Genomic DNA, 14,835 nt, shown 5'->3' with positions numbered 1-14,835 from the left:
GTTGGTAGTTTCTTCTTCCATCTGGGGGTGTTTGGGTGGAGGGTATATGAGCACAGAGAGGGGAATGGGCTATGATGAAGATCAAGGTTAGACCAGGGTGGGGTTCAAGTAGGACTGGATCCTCTTTCTCACAAGCCTGTTGCCTTTTCTATCCTTGATCTGAGGTTTGCAGTTGTTCCGTTTCTCACACCCAAGTGTTCAAAGACTTCTAGCTCCAGTGGCAGGTTCCTACAATTGTTAGCCTTGACCTTGGCCAAAGCCTTTCTCTGAACCTCAGTTTCTCCAGTTATAAGTAAGAGATGATACCTGTCAAAGGTGTTCTAAGAATACACGAGAGCGTGTGTAGGGCAGGGCCCAGTGCTTACGAGCAGAGTGCTTGTAAATAGCGGCGCTTCCTGAGCACTTGCTCTGTTCCGGGACGGAGCTGAGCACTAGTTGTCCCGGTCTAGCCCTCCCAGTTGGTTTGGAAGGCAGGTACATTTGTTCCTGTTTCTCAGCCAAGGACTGGAGGCCCGACAGTTTACTGGGCTGGGCCGGGCCTGTCGTGGGGCAGCCGTTCAGACTGCCCGCCGCCAGGCTTCCAGTCCCCGCCCGCTGCGCTTCCCGCCGACGGAGACTCACGGGCCGGCCCCGCCCCCTCGCTGCAGTTCCGCCCCCGGCATAGCCCCGCCCCCAGGCGGAGCCGGCGCCCGGAGCTGTAGCGGGAGAGGAGGCAGCTGGACCCCATCGCGGGAGGAGGCGGCAGAGGTACCGGCGGGAGAGGGGGGAGCGGAGGCACCGCGGTCGGGCGGAACAGGGAAGAAAGTGGCCTGGCGTGGGCCCGGGTGGTGTGTGGGTGGGAGGGGTCCTCGCCGCGTTCGCCGTCTGCACGCTCCCAACCTCCCGTTGGGCTCCAATCTCAAGTCAGCACGTCCAGTCCCCTGCCTCTGGCCGGTGCTGCCCCCTACCTCCTTTGCGGGACGGCCTGGCCCGCCCGGTGTGCGGGTGAGCGGATGCGGTGCCTCCCGACTCCTCTCAGCGGCACTGGCGACTGCCCTTCTGCCTGTCGGCTGTGTGCTCCCCTTATTCTGGGTCTCCCCTTCTCCCTGGGCGGCCTCCAACCCAGCCTTTGCACACCGCCCCCTGGTCCCGGGCCTGGCCTGGGAGGAAACATCTGTCGCGCCCCCTGGCAGCAGAAACGGGGTCATGACCTCCAGATGTGCTGGGAAGTATCCAGCGCCTCCTCCTGGGGCAGCCAGGCCTTCCGGATCTGTGGGAGCGGGCCGGCCCCCTCCTCCCCAGTGACACAGGCCGTGAGGAATGTCCCGGCCTCAATGGACCTTGTGTGAAGCTGCCGGGTGGGGGGCAGAGCCCAAGAACATCCCCCAAGGCAGGCCAGAGCCCGGCACTGGGCCAGAGCAAGAGGCAGCCCATGGGCTGTGCACGCACAGATACACAGAGCTCAACCCACACGGAGCAGGGGTCTGCGCAGACCCCTTCCCTCATGTCCCCTGTCACCCCCATCACACACACTTCACACACACCACAGCCAAGGCCCTGGAGCTTGGCACATGGAGCCAGGGCCTGCATCTGACACCACACACTTAACACAAGGCCAGCTGCGCTCGCTTCACCTTCCTTTCGGTCTTCCAGCAGTGTTGGGAGGGGACAGGGATAGTTAACCCCATTTTAGAGGTGAAAGAACAGAGACTCAGGGTCAGTGTCACGAACTTGTCCCAGGAGAAGCCAAGGGAGGAGGCACTCTGAGCCTTACTGGGTCCTGGAGCTTTAGCTGAGGGGTGCAGAGCCTCTGCTCCCATCCCCTCCTAGCCCAGCCCTACACAGTGTCACCGGATGATGCACAAAGACTCACCAGCAGGTGCCTGCACCCCTAGTGGGCCACCCACATCCCTGTCCCAGCCACCCACTCCATCCTGGGTTCACCTGAGGGTGGCTCCCCCTCACGTTCTCACACCACCCTTTGCACCTGCCCCTGGTCTCGACACATTTTTCACACTTAAGCTGGTCCCTGGGGCCTTGGGTGTCTCACTCTTACATCCTGTGAGACCTCGAGCCTTAGCCCAACCCCCCACCTGCCCCACACCTACTCACACAGTGTTAGGAGTGGGGAGGTACAGCACTGTTTAGGCCCTGGAGATTGGCAGGCCCAGGTTCAAATCCTAGCTGATATGGAATTGCTTCAGTCAAGAGCATCCCCTTATCTGGACCTCAGTTTGTTTGTCATATGGGGTTCAGATTCTCCTCTCAGCATCAGTGGGGCCAGGTAGGCAGAAGTCCCCATGGGTCCCAGTTCCAGCAAAGGGGCCTGGTCAGCATGACTCCCTCCTGTACCCCCAGGTATGGCTACAGAGGCCTGCAAGAGGGTGAGCCCAGGCCTGTCCTTCAGGTTAGGTTGACTTAGGTCCCATGACTGAGCTAATGTGATCCCAGCACCTTCCTCAGGATGTGGGGCCGGGCAGGGGACTGGGCCCAGAGTTGGGGCCACTTCCCGTGCTGAAGGAAGTGCTCTTGCTGTTCCTGCTGCCCTGCCAGTGCCCCCTGGGAACCCCTGTGTCCTTGAGGTACTGAGGCCGTGAGGGCCAGGGCATTGAGACCCAGCCTCTGGGTGCTCAGCTCCTCTGGGATCCTGGAGGAAGTGGGAGGAGCAGGGAGGAAGGTCTCTGGGGACAGGACGTCCTCCCTTTGTCAAGTGGACAGGACCCAGACACCAGTAGGCCCATGGGTTTTCCGTCGGAGCGGAGACAAATCATCTGTCCGGTTGGGCCAGGTCTTGGTGGGGACTCTCACTCTGGGCCCAGACCAAAGCCAAGGTGTGTGAGTGGGGACTGGGGAGCCCTGGCAGTCCCAGGGCTGCCCAGGCTCCAAGACCCTCAGGGCCAAGGCCCCGACAGCCCTGCCCAGCACTAAGCTGGAGGAGGGGGCTGGAAACTTCAGCCCCAGGCAGACGAGGAAGTGGCCAGGAAAGCGGAAGCGGCTTTGATGGTCGTGGAGGGGGCCGGAAGTCAACCCGCATGGTGGACCAGGCTGGGGGCCCGGGTTCCTGTTTTCTCCCCAAGGTCCTCTGAGCAGACCCCTCCTCCCTCAGGGCAGGAACCGGCCTGCCGGCTGGGCACCAACCACCCGTGCCTGCCAATGCGGCCCGGCACCCGGAGAGCCAAGTCCCCAGGTCCGAGGCACGCCCATGTGGGCCGGCGGCGTGGGGAGTCCTCGGCGGGGCCCAGCCCCTGAGCCCACCGATGACCTCTTCGCCCGCAAGCTGCGCCAGCCGGCGCGGCCCCCGCTGACGCCACACACCTTCGAGCCCAGGCCAGCCCGCGGCCCGCTCCTGCGCAGCGGCAGCGATGCGGGCGAGGCCCGGCCCCCGACACCGGCCAGCCCTCGCGCCCGCGCCCACAGCCACGAGGAGACCGGCCGCCCCCCCGCGCCCCCCGCCCGCTTCTTCTCCGACCCGCTGGCGCTGCTGGGGCTGCCGGTCGAGGAGCCGGAGCCCGAGTTCCCGCCCGTGCCCGAGCCCCGCTGGTTCGCCCACTATGACGTGCAGAGCCTGCTCTTTGACTGGGCTCCGAGGCCCCGGGGGACGGGGGGCCACGCAGAGGCGGGCTCTGGGACCCCCGCCTCGTCTCAGGACCAGACTGTCCGCTCCGACCTGCTGCTTGAGGCGCCTGGCTTCGTGAGTGAGCTCGGGGGTGAGGGCGAGCTGGGACTGGGTGGACTGGTGTCTCCACCTGTGCCCCCCTCACTGCCCAACGCGGCCGTGTCCGTCCTGGAGGAACCACAGAACCGAACCTCGGCCTACAGCCTGGAGCATGCAGACCTGGGCGCTGGCTACTACCGCAAGTACTTCTACGGCAAAGGTGAGGGGAGGGCCGCTGGGGAGGGGCCAAGGTCCCTGTCACCTGTGGTGAGCTGTCCTTTCCCTGTCAACTCCCTGGCCACATGAAAGGTCAGGCTCTGTCTCTGGGCCGAGGCTGCCCAGCTTTACCCACCTCCCTAAGACCAAGCCCAGCCTCCACCCAGCCAGGCATGCTCCGCTGCCCCCATCTGGTTCATCCTTTTGCTCCTCCCGTCTGGGGAGAGATTTCCTATGGACATTTCTGTGAGGTGAAAACTGAACCCCTGCACCCGGGAACCTTGCTCTCATCAGTGCCCACAAGGGAGGGCCCCAGACATCCTGGGGAAGAATATGGGCATGGTGGGCGAGGCCATGCAGGATCTAGGTTTTGAAGCAGGCAGGCATGGCCCCCCTGGGTCTGGGGCAAGATATATCATCGGTGAGGCTGCAGAAGGGGTGAGGCCTAGGACCAAGTGTATAGGTGCCGACAGGAGTCAGGATCTGGGTTGGTAGAACGTGGGCAGGGCTGACGAGGGGACTGGACTTAATCTAGGATCTGAACTAGTGTTGTGGTGGGACCTGGAGCGGGGACTTTGGTGGACGTGGTCGAGCGAGGGTGGGACTGCTCAGGGGGGCGGATCTGGTCACCCACCGCCTGCTTCCCCCAGAACACCAGAACTTCTTCGGACTGGACGAGGTGCTGGGCCCGGTGGCAGTGAGCCTGCGGCGGGAGGAGAAGGAGAGCAGCGGAGGGGGCACTCTGCACAGCTACCGCATCATCGTGCGGACCACGCAGGTAGGCCGAGGTCATGGGAATTAGACCGTGGATTGCCTTCTGAACGGCCTGCACGTATCCTGAGCGCCCCTATATCCCCTCCTTAGCTCCGGACCCTCCGTGGCACCATCTCGGAGGACGCGCTGCCGCCAGGGCCCCCGAGAGGCCTGTCCCCAAGGAAGCTTCTAGAGCACGTGGCATCGCGGCTGAGCCCGACCTGCCTGCGCCTGGGCTCAGCTTCACCGAAGGTGCCCCGCACGCTGCTTACGCTGGACGAGCAAGTGGTAAGTGGGTGGGACAGCCCTGCCCTACAGCTAGACCTGGTCTGAACCCAGCCTGCCCAGCTCCTAGCCACCTAGCCTTGACCCTGATCCTGGGCTGGATGGGGACCCCAGGAGAGCTGCCTTTTCAAAAGGAGGGCATCAGAGGTCATCTGGAGCCTTGCCTCTCAAAGTAAGGTCTGTAGACCAGCAACGTCCGTATTATCTGGGAGCTTGTTAGAAATGCAGATTCTCGGGCTCCACCCCAGACCTACTGAATCTCAGAGCCCACACCTTAAGAAGATCCCAAGGTAATTCCTATGTGCATTTCAGCTGAGGAGCGCTGATCTGACTGCCACCCCCTCTTCCTGCAAGTCCCTCTCCTTCCCTGTCAGTTTTCCCTGCAACGCCCTGCTTGGTCTCCTGCCAGTCTGGGGTGCTCACTCCTTCCTGGGGCTGCCCATTCCACTGTGGGACCACTCAAGCCCGCTGAAGGTCCTTCCCTACCCTCTGCTGAAAGCTGCCTATTGGCCCCGATTCTCCTCCTCTGTCATTCAGTCTGTTAGTCATTCAACAAACATTTCCTCATACCTTGGTACCAGGCCCCAGCTGGATGCTGGAGACCTGTCTAGACCAGATGCTGTCCTTGAGTAGCTCACAGACAGGTGTGGGAGAGAGACTGCAGAGAATCATGGATAATGATGGAGCAGGATAACAGGGACAGGGCAATGTCGAGGGCTCTATGGGGCACCAAGGTAGCGCTGACAGCCCTTCCTTGGTTCAGCATCATGGAGGAAATGCAAGAGCCCAAACCAGGAAGAGCAGGCATTTTCTGGACAGAAGGAACAACTTGGGTGAAGCTTAGAGACTAAAAACTGTCACGTCAGGGTCCTGTGGGCAGTTCAGCATGACTGGAGTAGGACTTGGGGGGAAGGGGTGGGAAAGGCTGGCCTTTGGTCCTGAGGGCACCGTGGAGCTGTGGAAGATCTGAGAGGTTGAGCAGCCCTCTGGCTGTAGTGTGGGGGCTAGACTGGAGGCCAGGCTGAAGGCTGTCGCTGTGATCCCAGCCAGACGTGGTGGTGACGATGGCAGAGGTGAAGAGGAGGTGACAGTCCAGGGACAGAGTGGATAGCCTTTGTGGCCGACTGGAACGGTGGGGGTGTTGTGAGATTGCCCTGCTTCTCGGCCGCTGGGAGCGGTAGTTTATGGAGGCAGGGACCCTGGAGGATGAGTGGTGTGGGGGGGGAGTCATAGTGAGGAGGTGAGGTGCCAGGGGCTGGAAGGACATCTGGGCAGCTGCAGCTCGGGAGAGGGGTCTGGGCTGGAGGCAGAGTTGGGGGTATCATTCCGTGGAGATGGCTGCTGTGGCCACTGAAGGTGAAGAGCGTGGCTGGGGAAGAGGCCCAGACATGAGAGGGTGAGGTCCCTGGGGTCTCAGGCAGAGTGAAGTTCCAGTTGTCCCAAGTGCCAACTAAGGTGAGAGGGTGCCAGGATGAGGCTGTGCCCGTGGCCGTAAGAGGGGCTTGGGGTTTAGGAGCTGGGGTGGAAGTGGGGCTGTAGTGTGAGGAGGGATGAAATGGAAGTGGGGACTGTGGGTGTAGACGCGCTTAGCAGGAAGACGGGAGGCCAGAGCTGGAGGGGCCCTGGGCTTGTTTGCGTGGTGGCAGAGCGCCCTGAGCTGTGCACAGTTAACCCCAGATGCAAAGGAGCCACAGGAGCCGGGGGCAGAGAGTAAGCAGAGGTGGTGCAGGGCTCCAGGCCTCCAGAGGCTGGGCTCAGGGTGCCTGGCATTTGAGGGAGGGGAGGACAGGCTGGCCTTGAGATAAGGAGGATGACAATGTGGCCATTAATTGGGATCGAGCGCACTCTGTGCAGGGTCCTTTCCGTGAATCACGTCCTCTATGGTCATATGACAACCAGTCCCCTCCCGGTTCCTTCTCACCTTGATCTCCTCTGCCCTCCTGAGCGCTGGGAGCAGGAGAGACAGAACCCACTTGATAAGCGAGGACACAGAAGTGGCTTAGAGAGGGCAGAGCTCAGGCCACACACGGAGGCTGTTCTGCCCCCAGGCCAGTGTCCTGGTCCATTCCCCAAGGCCCAGGGGTGCTGCTGGGCGACTGAGGCCTGTGCCTTCTGCCTGTGCCCTCCCCCGCAGCTGAGCTTCCAGCGCAAGGTGGGCATCCTGTACTGCCGGGCGGGCCAGGGCTCGGAGGAGGAGATGTACAACAACCAGGACGCAGGACCCTCCTTCATGCAGTTCCTCACCCTGCTGGGTGACGTGGTGCGGCTCAAAGGCTTTGAGAGCTACAGGGCCCAGCTGGACACCAAAAGTGAGGCCCAGGGGGCCCGGGGTGGGGGCAGACCCATGCTGAGGGGCAGGCTGCCTTGGTGAAAACCAGCTGCCTGCTCGCTTTTCTGTCCCATCTTGTCCTGGGTCTGGGGCCGGGGGTGGAGAGTTCTTTGGGTAGGCTGAGGACGTGGGTCTGGGGCTGCAAAGGCCAAGCCATGGCTGGGAGGAGGGGCTGGGACTATCCCCCAAGGCCCCGGTGCCCTACTGCCTGAGTGGGGTCAAGGGGGTTTGTAGGCACCACCCTCACCATCAAACACACATATTCCACCAGCCCAGACCCTGCCTCCCTGGTTGGAAAGGTCCCAGGGTCCCTGGAAAGTGTTTGTATCCAGCACCTCCTGCCTGCCTTCCACTCTCTCAGCTGCTCCACACATGCTGGTGCCTGGGCCAACATCTGTCTTCTCCTGGGACATCCGCCCCCGACTCCCTGTTAGCAGGCCATTTCTCATTTCTGTCTTCATTCTATCTCAGCATCCCCCCATCCCAATCCCAGGCTGGAGGCTGGATTCTGTGGGGGGAGGGGAAGGGGAGCAGCCAAGGCTGAGGCCCTTGGAGCTCATGGCCTGGACCTTGGCTGGTGGCGGAAAGGGGTTGTCCACCTGCTGGCTGGGGGTACAGAGGCTCCAGACTGCAAGCAGGATGGCAGGTTCAAGCCATCCAGATTTCCCTTGCTCTCCCTCGGTGTCCCCAATTAACTGGCCACAGCGGATTCCACGGGCACGCACTCCCTCTACACCACGTACCAGGACCATGAGATCATGTTCCACGTGTCCACGATGCTGCCTTACACCCCCAATAACCAGCAGCAGGTGTGAGGGGGCCCTGGGGATGGGGGCTGGCTATGGGCTTCTGGGGACCATGGAGGGGTGCTTTGTGGGTGGCAGTGTTTGAACCTTGGTCTGAACTCTGCTGACCCCTAACTACGCTCCAGGCTAGTGTCCCTCCCCAAAGACAAACACCCCAGGCCTTCACCAGGGGCAGGTGGGGGGAGCCACTGGTGCCCAGGCTCTTAGGTCTCACTCACATCCCCCACCTTCTAACCCCCAGCTCCTGCGGAAGCGCCACATTGGCAACAACATTGTGACCATCGTGTTCCAGGAACCCGGCAGCAAGCCCTTCTGCCCCACCACCATACGCTCGCACTTCCAGCACGTATTCCTAGTCGTGCGGGCCCACGCGCCCTGCACTCCGCACACCTCCTACAGGTGGGCGCCCGGAGTTCCAGTTCTGCCAAGGGTAGGTCTTCCTGGGCCCTCCCTTTGCCCCTGACTACCGCCTCCTTCCCCATAGGGTGGCTGTGAGCCGCACCCAGGACACCCCGGCCTTTGGGCCAGCTCTGCCCCCTGGCGGAGGTCCCTTTGCGGCCAACGCCGACTTCCGGGCCCTCCTGTTGGCCAAGGCGCTCAATGGCGAGCAGGCGGCGGGCCACGCACGCCAGTTCCACGCCATGGCCACGCGCACGCGCCAGCAGTATCTGCAGGACCTGGCCACCAACGAGGTGACCACCACGTCGCTGGACTCGGCTTCCCGTTTCGGCCTGCCTTCCCTGGGTGGGAGGCGGCGGGCGTCCCCCCGGGGCCCGGGCGCTGAGCTGCAGGCGGCAGGGGCGCTGGTGTGGGGCGTACGCGCGGCGCCCGGGGCGCGGGGCGCGACCGGAGCCGAGGAGGGCGGCCCTGACGGCGCAGAGGTGCCATGCCTGCTGGGCATCTCGGCCGAAGCGCTGGTGCTGGTGGCGCCGCGCGACGGCCGTGTAGTCTTCAACTGCGCCTGTCGCGACGTGCTGGCCTGGACCTTCTCCGAGCAGCAGCTCGACCTGTACCATGGCCGCGGGGAGGCGATCATGCTGCGGTTCGACGGGCCCCCCGGCCAAGCCGTTGGCGAGGTCGTGACGCGCCTGCAGGTGAGGCGCGGGAGTAAGGTTGGGGTGCAAGGTCCTTGCGCACGCGCGCAGCGGGGAAGGAGCCTGCTTTGGAACCCCTCGTTCCCGCCGCCTCTCCTGCGAAAGGGGAAGTCGGGGTGGTGGGGCACACCGGGAGCCTCGCAGGGATGGAACTGGGGGTCCCCAGGCCCTCTTTTGCGGGGTGGGTGGCTAATACCCTCCTTGGGCGTGTGGAAGGGCCCATGTGACCTGGGACGGTCCCCGGGGCTGGCGCTGGGGCGGCCCCTCCTCCGTTAGCCCCCCTCACTCCCCGCCCCGCCCCGCTCCGCCCCAGCTGGTGAGCCGCGGCTGCGAGACCCGCGAGCTGGCGCTGCCCCGCGACGGCCAAGGCCGCCTGGGCTTCGAGGTGGACGCCGAGGGCTTCGTCACGCACGTGGAGCGCTTCACGTTCGCGGAGACGACGGGGCTGCGGCCCGGGGCGCGCCTGCTGCGCGTGTGCGGCCAGACGCTGCCCAGTCTCGGCCCCGAGGCCGCTGCCCAGCTGCTGCGCTCGGCGCCCAAGGTCTGCGTCACCGTCCTGACCCCCGACGAGAGCGGCCGGCCCCGCAGGTCAGGACGTTGGGACGCAGGGAGGTGGGAGGACCGGGCAGCTGGCCACCACCTAGCCCGTGCCTCCCGTGTGGCCATTAGCGACAGGAACCTCGCGGGGAGGCCTTTCCTTCTTGAGAGAATCCCGCGTCTCTTAATCTCTCTGAACTGCACTATCCTTATGGGTAGAATGAAGACTATTAAGCTCGCGTCTTCACCGCCCAAAAGATCCAAGAGCAGCCCCCGCTGTATTTGTCACAGACACCCAATACACACTATTGGTTACTTACTGCATTAAACCAGGGATATGCGGACTCTTTATGTAAAGAGCCAGAGAGTAAATATTTCAGGTTTTCTGGGCTATCTGGTCTCTGCTGCAGCCACTCGGCTCCATCACGGGAGCACAAGAGCATCCAGAGGTGACATTTAAATGATGACTATGGCCTCATGCCATGAAAACGAGTTATGGACCCTGCAACGTGAATTTTATGTGACTTTCACATGTCATAAAATATTCTTTTTATTTCTTTCAACTGTTTTAAGACTGTAAAAGCCAACCTTAGCTTTCAGTACAAAAACAGGCACATCTGCTAAGAAAGAAAAGACAAAGGCAGAGGCTGGATTTGCCCCCAGGCAGTACTTTTTGGATCTCTATGCTAAGTGGTTTTCCCGTTATTTAAATCCTCACAGCAAACTAGGAGATCAGTACTATTATCCCCATTTCACAGATGGAGAAACTGACATTCAGCGTCATTTGCTTAGGATTCACAAGGGCAGCACTGTGATGTGAACTGAGGTCTGGACAAATGGCCAGTAGCCAGGCAAATATTTTTCAGTGTTGTCAGAGAGTTTGGAGAGCTCTCCTCCTCCTGGAAGCGAGCCTTGGGCACAGCTGGGAGTGGGGCTGGTGATGCTGGTGTTCCTGCCTGACCTACTCCTTCCTCCCCCCAGGAGCTTTTCGGAGCTGTACATGCTGTCTCTGCAGGAGCCCAGCCGGCGGGGGGCTCCCGAGCCAGTGCAGGATGAGGCCCCAGCAGTGGCCCTACTGGCCACCACGAAGCAGCTGCTGCAAGTGTGCCTGAACGATGGCAGTGGTCCTCCAGGGCCCGGGGACCTGGCCGAGGAGAGAACCGAGTTCCTGCACAGCCAGAACCCTCCATCACCCTGCAGGTACGCCCGCTCGGCCTTCCCTCTCCTCTAGCCCACGAGGCTGGACGGGAAGGCCTCTGCAAGCAGGGTCCACGGGTGGGGGCAGCTTGCAGTGCTGAGCCGTCCCTGCTCTCCCCAGCTCCCTGTCCGACGAGGCCCCAGTCCTGCCCAACACCACCCCGGACCTCCTCCTTGCCACCACAGCCAAGCCGGCAGCACCCAGTGCTGGCAGGGAGACACCCCCCACCCAGGTGAGCAGAAGCAACTCTCTGGAGCCCAACCAGCAGGGGTGGGCACCGTGGTGATGGTGGGCATCACTGCATCTATACCCACTTCTGCCCCCCAGGACGGGCCAGGCAGCCCCAGTGGCTGTGAGGACAGGGGTGACCCAGCCCCGGAACTGAGGGCCTCCTTCTTGCCACGAACCTTGTCTCTGAGGAACTCCATCAGCAAAAGTGAGTCTGGAGCAAGGTGGGGGTCTAGGAGCGGGGCAGGAGGAGGCCTGGCCTGCGCTTCCCTAGCTGAGCCCAGCTCCGGTGCCCACAGTCATGTCAGAGGCGGGCAGCGAGACCCTGGAAGATGAGTGGCAGTCCATCTCGGAGATCGCCTCCACCTGCAACACCATCCTGGAGTCGCTCTCCCGGGAGGGTGAGGCCACCAGGGCGCTGCGGGCGGAGCCAGGGTGGGGCTTTCTCCCTTTACCTCCCTGCCCAGACGGTCCCTCTGTCCCCACAGGGCCACCCATCCCAGAGAGCAGAGATGCCAAGGGAACTCCAAAATCTGACGCTGAGTAAGCCTCACATCCGATCTACCCCTTCACCCCATGCCCAGTGTTCGTGCCCACCCATTGGAGTGAAGCTCTGTCCCAGGGCTCTGCTGTAATGTACACCCCAGTCAGAAGACAGGGGGTGGGCTCCTCTCAGGCGGGTGGGTCTGGGAACCAGCCCATGGTGCCGCACCCTGCCCTGGTCTCACTGAGTTCTGAATCCCATGTTCTCAGGCCAGAACCCGGGAGCCTGTCTGAGAAGGTCTCTCACCTGGAGTCCATGCTCAGGAAGCTGCAGGATGACCTGCAGAAGGTGACACGGTGGCTGCGGGTCATGGGGAGTCACAGGGCTGCCCACGCTGGCTGGCCACGCTGACTCCCGCCTCGCTCCACCTCCCCCCAGGAGAAGGCAGACAGGGCGGCCCTGGAGGAGGAGGTGCGGAGCCTGCGACACAACAACCGGCGGCTGCAGGCCGAGTCCGAGAGCGCGGCCACCCGCCTGCTCCTGGCCTCCAAGCAGCTGGGCTCCCCCACCAGCGACCTGGCCTGAAGCTGTCGGGTCCAGCCTCAGCCTGGCTGCGGACCTGCTGGAACTGCCCGGTCGCTCGCTCGGGGCACCTGGGCCATACCAGGCCCTGGGCCCTCCTCAGGGACTATCCCTGCGCGAGGCGCATCTTAGCACTGCCCCCGCTCCCCGGCCCATTATTTGGTGGCATTTTGGTGGCGAAGTTGCCCCTCTACCCCATCCCCGTTTGTAAATATTCTGTGGAGAAAAGGGGACTTCAGGGAATAAAGAAGCCACCGTTATTTGTGTCCACACAGGTGTTCATGACGTGATGGGGGAAGGGGCTTTGCCCCCTCAGGCCCCGGCCAAGCTCCCGGGACAGTGGCTCAGAGTTGGGCTGGCACAAACTGAGGGGTTCTCTGAGGCTAGGCCACCCTTGGCTTCTGTCCCACAAACATTGGTTTGGTCTGTTGGGAAGCAGGTGGCCACACCCTGTACCTATTCTGCTTAATCGTTGGAGCCAGGCCCCTGCCCTAGAACCAGACCTGCGGGGCTGAGATCAGAGACAGAGCCCCTCTGGGCGGGAGAGGAAAGGCGCTTACGGGCCAAGGGGCACCTGCCCATGCCCTCTTTAAAGGCCCTGTCCCCAGTACAGGCCCCGCTCTCCTCTCTGTAGACACTGAGCCCCCAAGCCTGGCACTCCCTCAGTCACCTGGCCAGATCTGGCAGGCCCCAATTCCAGAGGTAGTAGCTTCTCTGCCTTAGTTGCCTGAGAGATGTTTCCATGTCCCAGAGGAAATCAGCCCTTGACCCACTTCTCTCCTCACCAGCCCATGACCCCTTTTTCCTCAGCAGGCTGGGCCCTTTCCTGTGAGTGGCATCAGCAGGTCCAAACTTGAATCGTGTCTAAACTGTTTTCTGGATCTGAGGCCCAGACAGGGCACTGACTTGCGCAGCATCACATGCCTAGTTCAGCCCTGCTGAGACTCAGGCCCTGGGGTCCATAAACTCAGGCTTTGGCAGGATGAGCTTGGCTCTGAGAAACAGCTTCAGGGGCTCAAGCTTCATGGAGGAGGTAATGTGAGGGCTGAGGGTTCTTTTGTTTTTTATTTGTCTGCCTTGGGTCTTAGTTGAGGCACGCGGGATCTTCATTGTGGTGTGTGGGATCTTTAGTTGCGGTATGCAGGATCTCGTTCCCTGACCAGGGATCGAACCCGGGCCCCCTGCATTGGGAACATGGAGTTTTAAACCACTGGACCACAGTGAAGTCCTGGGGCTGAGTTTTAAAGGTTCAATGTGGGGACATTCGATCCCTGGTCAGGGAACTAAGATCCCATGTGCCGCAAGGTGTGGCCAAAATGTAAAAATAAAATCAAGGCTCAGTGTCCTGTTCACCAGGTAGAGAAGGCAAAGGGATCCTGGGTAGAACCAGTCTGGGGGGCCTGTTGGACTGGAGTCAGCCTACGTAGGGACCCAGGGTCAAGGAGGCAGGAGCTGAATCAGAAAGGGCTGTGAATGGGTGCACTAGAGCTCCTGGACTAGCAGTTCCCAGCACTGTGTCCCAGCTTTCACCTGGTGGACTGTAGTGAGGAGCCCTCACAGTGCAGGGTGGAAGGCTCTGGTGTGATAGATGTTCAAAGGGAGGGTGATGTGATTTGGGTGTCAGAGCCCTTCGGCTACAGGGAAGGCAAGGCCAGGGAGGAGGCTGTAGTAGCAGCCCCAGTGGAAGAGGTGGTGGCTGAAACTAGATGACAGCAGTGGAGATGAGAGGAACTGGGCACATTTGCCAGGACCCAGTGAGGAGGTGGACTCGAGTTGCTAGGGGAGAAGATGCAGAATCCACGGTGGTGGCCAGGTTTCTGGCTGGAGCCCCTGAAGGATGGTAAGGCCAAGGCTGAGAAGGGGAGGGGGAAGGGCAGCCTGGGGCTGGCTGGGGTTCTTTGGAACACGGAGAGTTTGAGAGGCCTGAGGGATGTCAGTGTGAGATGTCCAGTGTGCTGGCGCACTGGAGAGAGAAGTCTGGGCTGGAGACAAGGATTTGGGACTGGTGAGCCATGAGCATGATGAGGTCACTCAGGGAGTGTGGGAAGGACCGTGAGAGGGCTTCTGGGGGTCACGGGATGTCACTTCAGGACACTGGGAAAGCCAAGAGCGAGGCACAGCCTGGGCTGGAGGACCTGGGCTCGCTCATTCCCCTCTGGGTCTCAGGTTGGCCACACTGCGGGCAGCTCTGCCATCAGTTTCCTCTGGTTAGCCTTCTCACCCTGCCAGGTCCCTCCTGGCGCTCGCCCTCGCCCCATTTACAGCGCCGTTGCTCCATCAAGCCCCCCCTCCCCAAGCACCGCCCCGCCCCCCCCCCCCCCCCCCCCCCCCGGCAGGTTCGCCGGGGTCCTGACCTGGCCACCATGCTCGGGTTCCGCCCCTCGCGCGTAAGTACAGCTTGGCCTGGTCCCAGAGTGGTCCACCTGCTTCAGACCCTGCCCCCTGAACAAGAGCCTGGAGCAAAGCACGATTCGCTCCATGCTTTCCGGTTCGCCAACATTCCGCCGCCAGCTGGCATCTTTCCTCGTAGACACCGTCCATCGGAGTCTGCACCCTGGGCCTACTGTGTTCCCAGGGGACTCGGTAGATTTGCAGCACGTCCCACTGAAACCCGGTTGCTCCTGCCTTCACCCTCCCGCAAAACCCTGCGACGCCACCGGCCTCAAGATGGGTTTTCCTGAAGCGCATT

The 14,835-nt window shown here is 62.0% G+C and overlaps 1 protein-coding gene across 1 annotated transcript; it reads left to right on the top strand.

The window, feature by feature from the left end:
• Positions 1-676: 676 nt before the first annotated feature.
• Positions 677-12,434, top strand: SIPA1 (signal-induced proliferation-associated 1). Its single transcript, XM_030833602.3, has 16 exons — positions 677-747; positions 3,086-3,854; positions 4,501-4,628; positions 4,715-4,891; positions 7,023-7,197; positions 7,923-8,026; positions 8,265-8,422; positions 8,508-9,117; positions 9,431-9,705; positions 10,636-10,854; positions 10,973-11,084; positions 11,180-11,288; positions 11,380-11,481; positions 11,569-11,623; positions 11,834-11,912; positions 12,003-12,434. The coding sequence occupies exons 2-16, from the start codon at positions 3,182-3,184 to the stop codon at positions 12,147-12,149; spliced, it is 3,123 nt and encodes a 1,040-aa protein (XP_030689462.1). The 5' UTR covers positions 677-747; positions 3,086-3,181; the 3' UTR covers positions 12,150-12,434.
• Positions 12,435-14,835: the final 2,401 nt, after the last annotated feature.

Source organism: Globicephala melas, chromosome 8, assembly GCF_963455315.2.
Source record: "Globicephala melas chromosome 8, mGloMel1.2, whole genome shotgun sequence".
In the NCBI taxonomy this organism is placed as follows: Eukaryota; Metazoa; Chordata; class Mammalia; order Artiodactyla; family Delphinidae; genus Globicephala; species Globicephala melas.
The sequence above is the reverse complement of the archived record's forward strand: the minus strand, read 5'-3'. Positions and strand labels throughout refer to the sequence as shown.